The sequence below is a fragment of the Electrophorus electricus genome, chromosome 4, assembly GCF_013358815.1.
Source record: "Electrophorus electricus isolate fEleEle1 chromosome 4, fEleEle1.pri, whole genome shotgun sequence".
Taxonomy (NCBI): domain Eukaryota; kingdom Metazoa; phylum Chordata; class Actinopteri; order Gymnotiformes; family Gymnotidae; genus Electrophorus; species Electrophorus electricus.
Window position 1 is genome coordinate 13,414,172 of NC_049538.1, and position 12,564 is coordinate 13,426,735.

Below are 12,564 nucleotides of genomic sequence, written 5' to 3' on the forward strand. Positions count from 1 at the left end.
CACACACACACACACACACACACACACACACACACATAGCTACCTACCTTGTTTTCATACTGCTTTCATTCTTTCATTATGATGTTTTTTAAAGCTCCTTATTGTCCAAAGGTATATGCCTGAACTAATGCTGGAAATGTGAACTAAAAGACCACAGGAATGCAGATGTGCATAGCAGAGAGGAATACATCACTGACCTACTCACGTGACTCAATCCCCATAAACTGTTCTTCGGTTATTTTTTCTTTAATTAGGTTTAATTTCCGGTCTTGTTAATTGATGTAATAGTGTGATATTTTTGGGTTTATTTATTAATGACAGATTATTAACAACATATTACTTAACAATAGATTTTTGCACAGCAGGCCTCTGTGACCCTGAGTGTAAACATGATGAGCCCTCACCCACCAAAAAAAGAAGCTGCACAGAAACCTTTGTTTTTTCATAACTTTATCACATATTTTAATCATAGTTGCATATTACTCTTTCATATGACCTGCTGTAAAATGCTTTCACCTGATCCTTTAACTTGCTACTGTGACTAGTGCTGATTTGATATAGACTGCTCAAACTGTAAAGGTTGTGCAATAAGTGCGTGCTAATTGCTATTATAGTAATGATCTGTATTACAACTGTTTAACAAAATCATTCTTGGCTAATAAATTTATACTAATACACTTGGCTAATAAAAATACACTAGCTCTGCACTTCCTTGAATGAATTTTTGATTCAGGTTTCCGAGACAACATCCCTGGGCCAAACACAGCTTCTAAGCACCCTCTTTTTAACTTGCACTCTCACTTATCTGGGCCTCACAATAGATGGTAACCTCTTCAGCAAGATTCAAATCTTTAACATTTATTTTAGACAGTGATAGCTCAGTGGTTAGGGTACCTGACTTGTAATCGGACAGTTGCTGGTTTAAGCCCCAAGTTGCCATGGCTGGGCCCCTGAGCAAGGCCCTTAACCTTCAATTGCTCAACTTGTACTCAGTCATAATTGTAAGTCTCTTTGGATAAAAGTGTCAGCTTAATGCTGTAAATATAAACTTTGTAGTCACATAAATTCATTTACTTCTCACTTGTAATAGTTGCCTCTCATACTGGTATAAACATGTGTAGCTGGGTAGGTGACACCTCATGGTAATGTACACCTCTTACACTTAGAAAGCTAAAATAACTGCACTTATAGAGCATATGGTTATTTGCAATAACAGTATAGTTAACATAACTCTTTTGAAGCTGCAGTAATAAAACAATTGTGGTAAACTATTTTTAACATTTCTAGGATAAATATCATAAGCCTTAGGACTGGTGAAATGGTTTTTACATCATAACTCATTTAACTTTCATTGTAAGCAGATTATATATATATATATATATGAAATGTTGGCCATTACCCACTTTCCCAAATAGTATACTCTTTTCTCTGCAACTAGATTTCATCAAAATAAAAGCACAAATGTTAAATGTTCTTTGAATACTTTATTTGAAAGCATTATTTAATACATTGTATGAATGTGCAAAAAAAGGTTCATATGTAACTGGCACATTTATGCCATCATAAAAATGTTGAAATGCATACTTGTAAATATAGAAAATAAATGTATCATATAAATGTAGAAAATTGATCCCTGACACCAGAAAGCTTAATTTTAAGTAATACCATGCAATTACTGTATTATATTATAGCAAGCCATTTCCATATCTGAGTGCTCAAATAGTATTATGGATGTGTTTACAGTATTAATAAAATAAATCAATCTGCACCATATTACAGTACACCATTAATAGGTATCAGGATAATTAATAGTTTCATGTAAGGATTTAATTGATAACTGAATGGATAGCTGTGGCCTTAAACCAATAAGATCTAGGAGCAGTAAAAACTACTTTTAGATCCATTTAAAACTAATTCATTCATATTAAGAAATTAATAAATATTGAAAACACTTGCAACTTGTGTTGGCTCATTGTAGCTGAGAAATATTACATTCACTCCCAAATTGACTTCACGGAAATTAATTGCATATCATAGCTGTTGGCTGCTATGCTGTATAAACCGCACAAACATTAGTATAACTGATAAAAACACACTCAAGGTATACTAAGTAGTCTTAAGACTTCTAATCAACATTAGACGCATAATGCATAAATTAAGACTGGCATCATCTTATAAAATAATTCATGATGTTTCAAGATTTTGTGCACCTGGGCATGTAATACACCTCAGCCTCAAAGCACCAAAGCATCAAAGCTGTGTTTTTGCATTATAGGCATTCACAAAGGACCTGTCCCTGTGATCACAAATCATGTAATTTCTCAGTGCATAGTTTTTTTCAAATGATGCCACATTATTGCACGCTTAACAGTTTATGAGCTTAGTGTTTTTCCATTATCTTAGTGTTTTTCCACTGGAATGAGTTAAAGTGTGTTGTTTGGTCAAATGTCTAGTGCACAGGCCATTGCCAAGACATTAGTAAGATTACTGGGGAAAACAGAGGGGGCAGAATGTGTACTGTAAATATGAACTGAAGGTTAACTAGTATGTCTTGTATGAAATACTTAACAGTGGCTCAAGATGGAATGGAGAGCAGCCACATCAGGGACATTGGCTATTGGCTCATACTGACTGCCGTTGAACCTCCAAAGGTAGGGCCTGCCTGGCTCCAAAAGAGGGAAACTGCAGTGGTCTAGTGAGCTGACTTCATGGTGTCTCTGTGGTGTTATGGTGGTGTTCGACACATACAGAACATCCATCAACACTACAGAGCGAAATGCTTGATTTACAGCTTCACTCACCACTGTTCCCAGTAGCACTGAAAATGTACACGCCCACACACACATACACACACACACATGCACACACACACACACACACACACACACACACACACACACACACACACACACACACACTTAAAAAACACTAGATGAATACCATATCATAGGCTATGGAAAACTATCTAGAAATTTACCCTCTGTTTTCTTATTTTGTTTGTTAATATCAGGAATATTGAAGCATGAATAACTATGGATAAAATGACCTTACTTTTCTCTCTGCAAATGGTGGAGGTGTTGTAGTCTGACAGATGTGGAAGAAGCCTGAACTCTGCTAAAAGATTGAAAGACTCTTTAATCACAACATATTGAAGCTAACTCAGTCTTTTTTTGTAAGCCTGGACTCTTTTTAAAATCAGTTATTTTCATGACTACACAAAAACATCAGTGAGTGCAAGCATTATGAGGTCATTTCCTGTTCCAAAGTAGCAGCCCTGTAATTTATCAGAAATGCAACCAAACAAAAAATGTGATTTGCAATAATGATTTACAGAGCAAGCATTTTGTATCCCTACTGTCCATGTACATTTACTGTATTTTAAGTATTTCATCATACCTTGTCGCTGACCAACCCATGAGTCATTTGTCAGTGGAAAGAGTTTCCCAGCGCAGCACCTCCACAAGGACATGTTGTAGTACCAGTGTCCACAGCAGGAATGTCCATCCTGGACCTCATACACCAGAGTTTTCTCTGTGGAGTAGCAGCACTGCTGCTTCTTCCTCAGGAGGAGAGGACCACAGCACTCAGCCTCTGATTGGTCCTTCAGCCCTTTGAGGTCATGAAGGTGACCGGCGCAGCACTTGTAGCCAGGTGTGCTGGGGCTGTAGGCATCGAGGCCACAGCAGACCACATCCTCCGCTGGCCTGCTGTGTCTGTACACACAGAAAAAAAAAAACATTCATATACCTGGAGAATGTGCAGAAGCCTACATACAACACAGACCAGTTAGACTCTAGGTACACATCAGCTGTGTTTATTTAATTTGCTACACAGGCATCTTAAAATAGAGTCTATCTGAATGAATAGTATTAAAATAGCAAACTTAATGTCCTTTCATTTAGCTCACATTCTGATCCCCTCTCCTACATATGCATACCCATTATTATGTCAGAGGTGTCCATAAAATAACCGGGCAGCCAATCAGAAATGGGTATTTTCTGAGGCCAATAAACACAGAAAGATTTGCAGGACAAAGAACCTAATAACATTGTGTTTAATACAAATAATAGTGGTAATTATTCAGAAAAGAAAAATAAAATAATCTGCACAGATCACCCATTCTTATCAGACAATTACTAAGCACCAATGTCTCTTTATCTTCCGTTCTTTTAGCTCTACATATATAGGATGGTTATACAGATAAAGACAGGCTGGCACTTGTTTGATTTTGTAATAGATACAAAAGGCAGCAGTACCATCATGGTCTATGTAACAACATGAAAAATACTCCATCTTTGAAAAGTTATATGCTTATATTCACCAAAATACATTTTTTTAGGGCAGGTCATGTCTATACAGTTTTGTCATTGCTCTGGCATGAAACACTGATGAATGAGTACTGCAATTGTCTTATTGCTGGTCTGTGTCTTCCCAGTGACCTGTAAATCCTGTAGTTGCACTAGGGCGCCTCCTTGTCTATTAATGACTTGGGCTATTGCCAGGACACATTTTTCACATTACAGAATGGATGTTTCACAAACAGGATCAGTGAGATCAGTGAGAGCAGCTTGGTTGGAAAACAAAGCAAGGAATTAAAAAACCCCTGGTAATACATCCGCCCAACACACGTATGCACAGAGAGAGAGACAAATCCATCTCAGTCCAGTTCCCAAGGACTGCCAGTCCAGATTCCCTTTCATCTCTTCATTAAAACAGCTGGCAAAAATGTCTTGCATGCTTGAAATAAAAAATAAACAAACTGGTATACAAAAAAAAAAACCCCACAAAGGAATGTCCTGTACAGAACCTACACGAGCAAATCACACAAGTTTGAAAATGATGTGAGTGGCTGTACAGCACCTATGTCCTTTGCAGCAGATCTCCTTGTGAGGGTTGTAGGGGTGACTTCCACAGCACTGCTTGCCCGCGGGCAGGTGCACGTGTCCCTGGCACACGGTGTAACGATGCGGAGAGTAAACGGCTTTCCCAGCGCACATCGAGCTTGCCGGCTGGTCACGATACAGCACATCATCACAGCACAACGCTCCGTCTTCCCAGAGCTGGTACACTTCTGCACCGCAACACTGCCAACCACACAGTGGTCATTAAATCAAAGGCGAGAGAGAAGTGTGCAAGAGAGCAACACAGAATCAGAACTGAACAGCTTTTAAAAATTCTCCTGTCTTGGAAGATCTCCACTGCTGCAGAAACATTACAGTGCCCGTTTGCACACTACACTCATCAAAAACAAAAACTTAATGAAGCATACTCGCGTGAGGCCAGATTTCTTCTGACGCTTCTTCCCTGAGCAACAGATGCTGGTGTTTTCATCCTCCTCCTGCCCGCCACTGTATTGACACTCAGGGTGAGCTAAATGAAATTGAGAAGAGAATTGAGAATGGAAGAGAATTGAGAATGGAAGAGAATTGAGAATGGAAGTGAGAGGGGGGTATGTAACACCGTATGTAACACTATGTTTATAAATAACACGTTTTCTTGCTTTTTCCTAAATCACATACATCTGCTACTACTACAAGGAGGTGGGAACACGTACTGAAAGAAAAAGACAACAAAGCATCTGAACGTTTCCAACCCTGTAATTCTACAGCGAACCTTTTGGACCCATGTTTCCACTGGTCTGAGATCTGTGAGACTTTCAGCTGGAAGACTTTGTATAATTATATGGCAGAACGTGCTCTTCTTCTGCAAATTTAGCTTCTTTCTTTGAGGGTGTATTTACACATTCAGAATCAACTTTTTCAGCTGTATTTACTAAGGATCTCGTGCTTTTAAGTGTAAATGACCAGTGTTAAAACTGACATAACAAATGCATGGTATTCCATGTTGCGATGGTACATATCTGTCAAGAATAGCTATGTTGCTGGTGTTTTAATATGTAGAGTTGACAGTGGACCCAAAAAATATCCAAGATGAAGATTTACTAAGCTTCTGGTGTTTTATTTTAAGCTCTTTCAAAACCTGCAAGTAGAAAAGTCTGGCCTTTTATCACCTACAAATAATTGTATAACAAATGTTGTTGCCTTGGAGAGCATTTAAGCTGTTTACATCAAATATTAACTGTTGCTAATTATGTTGAATACTTTACCTTCAGTGTCCATTTTTCTGGTTACATTCAGACTACATTCTGCCTGGCCCTTCTTGCTGGTTACACACACACCCACACACACATGCGCAGAGAAACATTATGCAAATCATAAATGTATTCCATTCAATGGAGTATTATATATACACATTTATATATATATATATATATATATATATATATATATATATATATATATATATATATATATATTTTTTTTTTTTTTTTTTTTTTTTTTTTATATTGCCAAAAGCATTCGATTGTCTGCTTTCGCATTCATATTGTCACGGCTGGTGGGCTGGCTAGCAGGAGGGACACGCCCACTCCTGCTAGGGATCACACCCCTTACCTGCCGCGCTCACAATCGCTGGAGTACTGATTGAACTCACCTGTTCGTAATCATGATCTGCTTATTTAAACCCACAGATCCCAAGAGACGGGGCTGCACATTAGAGGACCTAAGACACCAGTCTCGTCTGATAACTGCATTCACTTAAAGAGACCTACTGTTTGAGTTTTGCTTAAGTGTTATCATCACTAGATACCAATGGATAATAAAGAGCACTTTGCTGTAACCCCGCATCTCGTTTCTTCCGTGCTGCAAGCGTCACAGAATGTGCAGCCATCTGGAAGCAAGGCGAGTAGCTCTGATTGGGCTCAACTGCTGGCTGCCCAGAAGGTGGCAATGGATCAGCAGGAGCAGGGGACGGGGGAGTTACGCTTGCTTGTCATGCACCTCAGGCAGGTTGACAATCATCTGGCTACGAGCCCTGAACAATGAGCAACTCCTCCCATTACACCACCTGTACCGGAGGGGATAAAATGCCTCATCGCTAACCCCGTGATGTATGGCAGAGACCCAGAAGGATGTGAGGGCTTTGTCTTCCAGTATGAGCTTTTCTTTGGATTTCAACCCTGACAGCCTGGCCATGCCTAGGTTGCTTTTGTAATCCCCTGACTCAGGGGGAAAGCACATACCTGGAGAGCTGCTCTCATTACTAATGCTTCCCCACTTATGAACAATTATGTCAGTTTTATTCAAGAGCTCAAGGCTGTATTTTTTCATTCATGTCAGCGGAGTGTTTGTGGGCACTCCTTGCTCCGCCTAAGGCAAGGAATCGAATAGCGGAGGATTATGCAATGAAATTCCGGACGCTAGCAATGAGGAAGGAAGGCAATGAGTGGAAAACCACCTTCAGCACAGCTTCAGGACATTACAAATACTTGGTGCTATAGTATGGTATAGCCACTGCCCCTATACATGGGTAGATCTGTCATCGCATATATAGATGACATCTTGGTCTATTCCTCCTCCCAGGACCAACATGTGCGTGACGTACGGGCTGTCCTCCGCACCCTTCTGCAGAACCACCTCTATTGCAAACTGAAGAAATGTGAGTTCCATCAGAAAGAGGTGAGTATCCTGGGGTATATCATCTGCGAGGGCAGTGTACGCATGCAACCATGCAAGGTAGAAGCAGTAAGGGACTGGCCAAGACCACAAACTCGCAGGGAAATACAGCACTTCCTAGCATTTGCTAACTTTTATTGCCATTTTATTAAGTACGGTCTGCTCAGAGCTGAAGGAGGCCTTCTCCACTGCCCCGGTACTGCAGCAACCAGACCCAGAAAGGCCTTTCGTGGTGGAGGTAGATACCTCAAATGTGGGGGTAGGCACAATACTATCCCAACACAAGGGCAAAGCAGAACAGCTAAAACCAATTTCCTATTTTTAAAAAAAACTAAGCCCCGCAGAGAGGAACTATGGCGTGGGAGACTGTGAACTCCTCGCCATGAAACTAGCGTTTGAGTAATGCTCCTTTTTTGTCATCAGTGACCACAAAAACCTGGAATACCTCCAAAAGGCAAGGAAGCTCAATTCCAGGCAAGTCTGGTGGTCACTTTTTTCACTAGGTTTAACTTCCACGTTATTTATAGGCCAGAAGAGAGGAACGTGATGCTCTCTCTCGACAACACAATAAAGAATCACAGTCTACCAGCATGGAGCCAGTACTGTCACCCACCTGCTTCCTGGCAACTCTGAGCTGGGATCTGGACTGACAGAGGCAGCAAATCCGCCACCACACTGCCCACCAAACTGCCTCTTTGTCCCACTCCACCTCCGTCAAGGCCTTATTAGATGGGCACACACCTCCATGGGGACAGGCCATCCAGGAGCAACCTGCATGGCGCAGCTACTGAGTGCTCACTATTGGTGGCCAGCCATGCACAAAGACATAGTGAGGTATGTGGCGTCTTGTTCCAATTGTGCCCACAACAAGATCCCTCGCACACCACCTGCAGGTAAACTGCTGCCGCTGCCCACACCAATAAGACCCTGGTCTCACCTGGCTATTGACTTTATCACTGACTTTCCTGTGTCTGAGAGCAACACGGTGATCCTGGTCATAGTGGACCGATTTTCCAAAATGGTACGGTTCCTCCCCCTCAAGGGCCTACCTACTGCCTGGGAGACGGCGGACCAGCTCTTCCGCCACGTCTTTCGGCAATTCGGGCTACCGGAGGACATTGTCTCAGACTGGCGCCCACAATTCACCTCCAGAGTGTGGAAGGAACTGTTGGGTAAGATGAATATCCCGGTTAGCCTGACATCTGGGTACCACCCCCAGGCCAACAGGCAGGTAGAAAGGGTGAACCAGGAGCTAGGCAAGTTTCTCAGGCTGTACTGCCAGAGGCAGCCTGAGACTTGGAGCACCTACCTCCCCTGGGCGGAATATGCCCAGAATTCACTGTGGCGTGCATTTAACACCCTTTCAATGTGTGCTAGGGTTCCAGCCCCCGCTATATCTATGGCATCCCCCCACATCTGACCAGTCAGCTGTGGAGTCGCAGCGAGCAGGTGTGGGAGGAGGTGCACCAGAAACTGCGCAGAGCCACAACCGACTACAAGTGGAAAGCGGAAACTAGCCGCGAAGTACGAGGGCCCGTACACCATCTCAGAGCGGATTAATGAAGTCACCTATTGTGTCGGCTTGCCTGGGTACAGCCGGGCATCTGGGGCTTTCCATGTATCGGCCCTGAAGCCGGTTGTGGAGGTAGGTCCAGTATGTCGTGGACTGGTAAGGGTATGGACCTGAGGAGCGCTGCTGAATACCGGCCTGCCAAGTGTCGGACCCTGACCTCGCTGCCTCCTTTCATCGGGAACATCCTCAGAAGCCTGCCCCTCGGCGGCCGAGTCGGCCACACACCAGAAGGCTGGCAGGACCTAAGACACCAGTCTCATCTGATAACTGCACTCACACAAAGACCTACTGTTTGAGATTTGTTTAAGTGTTCTCATCGCTAGATACCGATGGATAATAAAGAGCACTTTGCTGTAACCCTGCTTCTCACTTCACAGTTGACTGTGGAATATTTAGTATCGAGGAAATTTCACGACTATACTTGTTGTTGCGCTGGTGGCATGCTATCATGGTACCACGCTACATATATATATATTTATTATTATTATTGTTTATTTATTTATTTTATTTTATTTATTTATTTTTTTTAATTATTATTACTTGCTGATTACGTGAGAAGCCTGTGTAGAAATGGAACAGATAAAATTTACACTGGATGGCATTCCCCCAGGTCTAAACTAAACCCTCTGCATTAATCTGCAGTTGCTGGAATTCTTAACAGTCCTGGATGTAAAAGTTGAGGAATATTAAACACTGCTGCTGCTCTGCACTTCATGGCAGCCAAGGATGGTCGCTAGCACCGCTACCGCTCTGCTCCACACACCGACTGAGGGCAGCCACTAGCGCCGCTCTTGCTCTGCCCCATACGCAAACTGAGAGGTGGATCCTACCAGCACCACTCCTACTCTGCTCTACATACCAACCGAAGGCAATCACTACACCAATGCAGTTCTGCTTCACATGCTGAGCAACAGCAGCTGCACTGCTGCTACTCTGCTCTACATGCCAAGACGAGATGCCACCACTCACTCGGTCATTATGTACAAACTGCCACCTTTTGAAGGAGGAGATTGAAGAGCTAGGGCACCAGATCTCTGTACTGCATCAGGTTCAGAAAGATGAGACCTTGATAGACTCCATGCTCCCTATAGACATCACTGTGGGAGGCATACTGAATGATTCTGTCTCTGGGATTCCAGGATCCTCAGACACCCCAGGTCCAGTACAAACATCTCTAGAGAAGAACACCACTCTCCATCAACATAGTGCTGCCACCAGCCAATTGAGAGTGTGAATAATGATCAGCCTGCAACTGTGCCCCCCAATCACAGACAGGCAGAGTGGTGGTGTGTTACTAACTGAACACTCTCCCACTCATGAGAGCCACTGATTAGACAAAAATTCACAGAACAGCAAGCACAACCACTGCACATGTCCAGGATAATACCATCCCTATGGTGAAACATGGTAATAGCAGCATCATGCTATGGGGATGTTTCTAAATAGTAGAGACAAGGAAGACTGATAATGATTGAAGGACAGATGAAGGCAGCCAAATACAGGAACACCCAGAAAAGCTTCTTCAAAGCACACTCAAACACAGACTGGTGTGACAGGATGACAGTAGCTCATAGCAACCAAAACCACAGTGGAGCGGCTTTTGGTTAAGTATTGGAATGTAATGAAGAGCGGAATAAACTGCCCAAATCAAACAGTGCAAATCTTGTAGAGGCAGCTATTATAGCTGCCAAAGGACTTCTACAAAAATGTCAAAATGCTTTCACTTTGTCATTATGGGAGATTAATTGTAGATTTATAGGTAAAAATGACAATTATATCTATTATTCAAACCCTCTATGAAATAAAGTGTGCAACTAGTAAAGGGGACTAAATACTTTCTGAATCCATTATGTATGCATGTATGTGTATACATACATACATACATACAGCTGTACAGACAGCTCACTCACTCGCTCGCTCTCTCTCTCTCTCTCTCTCTCTCTCTCTCTCTCTCTCTCTATCTGGAGTCAACCTCAAATCGGGCACCAGTCCATCAAAGGAAGCAAGCAAGCACATGCCTCCCACTCAGAGTAGGCAATTTTCAATACTTGCCCTTTTCCTGCATATCTTTGGAATGATAGAAACTAATCCGCCCCAAAGAGGAAACCAAGCCACCCACAGGAACACCACAGATGATTAACACAAGAAAGCAACTGGATTAATATGGATTATACTTGAACTTGAGTTATTTTATTTATTTTTACTCTTAGTTGAATTGACAACTACTTCATACATCTTTCCTTCTCAATTTTCTAAATCTGTTTCTGGACAAATATATCCAAACCAATACAAATGTAAAGATTTAGAACTTACTCTGTTCCCGATATAGTGTCAGTACTAGAAGAATCTGTTGCAGGAAAGAGAAAAAAGAAACAAATAAGAGAATTTATACAATACGATGAAAGGGCCTCTGCTATGAACTCTACCAAATCACATTAAGTTCAGGCATAGAACTTTTCCACCAACAAAGTGCTGGTGCTCGTCCCGGAGCTGGTGCCAGTTCCTGTGATCGAACTTTTTAAGAACGGACCCATGTTTCCACTGGTCTGAGAGCACAACTATTATGTATCTGGATATGGGCATTCCTTCATACGAAAACTGAAGTCGGAAGACTGTGTAACAATATGGCGGAATGTGCTCTTCTCTTGCAAATTTTGTTTCTTTCTTTGAGGGTGTATCTAAGCATCCAGCTGCATTTGCTTTTAGTTGTAAATTATGGTAAGGCAGGTAAACAGCTTTACAAGGTGATGCTAGGATGCTGCCCTTGGGCCCCTTGTATCACAGGTTCATTGGTTCCAGACCAGCAAGATTATGGGACCAGAAATGCACAAATCTTTCTATTTGAGAATCTGTGATTTTGCTAACTAAACATGTTAGGTATTCTCTAGCAATTCTGCCACATTCAGTGCTTTTAGGCATACCTTTTGGTATATCCTCTGAACAGCATCTGCTGGTACTGCGATTCTCCACTTTTAATTGGAAGGTAGAACAGCAACATTCTGTTCTATTGTCATACAAATCCTCGCCACAGCATCGATGAAACACTGATGTCTTTTTCATGACTTTGTTCCCAGCACAGCATAAATGAGTTGCATCATTAATGACTACTGCAAAAAAAGAAACAAATGTGTGACAGAATTGCAAAGAAAGTATTTGGCAAAACATTTTTAAAATTTGCCCAGAATGAGCCCTTTCATGATCCCACTGGCAGACTGACAAAAAATAACATCAGATTAAAAACAAATTCCCAATTCTGATTTATTATGAGAAATTATTATTATTGTCTATGTACATCATATGTCCAGTTGCAAAATAACTCATTGGCTGTGTAGCAGGATATATAATGCTGGGCGATTTAATCTCAGACTGATTTCAGGACTGCTATGTCTGTACCTGATCCACAACAACTGGCCTGAGGACCAAGCCTGTTCTGGATGCTTCCCCCACAGCAAATCTGGTTGATGGGGTTGTAAGCCT

At 41.9% G+C, this 12,564-nt stretch overlaps 1 protein-coding gene across 4 annotated transcripts in view; it reads right to left on the bottom strand.

Annotated features, from left to right (window-relative positions):
• Positions 1-1,479: 1,479 nt before the first annotated feature.
• si:ch211-195m9.3 (galaxin) overlaps positions 1,480-12,564 on the bottom strand; it is a 14,641-nt gene continuing 3,556 nt past the window's right edge. The window contains exons 5-13 of one of the 4 annotated variants that reach the window (XM_035525470.1): positions 12,481-12,564; positions 12,009-12,191; positions 11,401-11,434; positions 6,107-6,162; positions 5,270-5,370; positions 4,861-5,084; positions 3,397-3,713; positions 3,052-3,114; positions 1,480-2,818 (exon numbers count right to left, since the gene is read on the bottom strand). The exon at positions 12,481-12,564 is cut by the window's right edge and continues 51 nt beyond it. In XM_035525470.1, the coding sequence (XP_035381363.1) occupies positions 2,565-2,818; positions 3,052-3,114; positions 3,397-3,713; positions 4,861-5,084; positions 5,270-5,370; positions 6,107-6,162; positions 11,401-11,434; positions 12,009-12,191; positions 12,481-12,564 (1,316 nt within the window). In that variant the 3' untranslated portion in view covers positions 1,480-2,564. Of the gene's footprint in view, positions 2,819-3,051; positions 3,115-3,396; positions 3,714-4,860; positions 5,085-5,269; positions 5,371-6,106; positions 6,163-11,400; positions 11,435-12,008; positions 12,195-12,480 lie in introns of all 4 variants that reach the window. The other 3 variants (XM_035525469.1, XM_035525468.1, XM_035525471.1) reach the window with 3 other exon arrangements.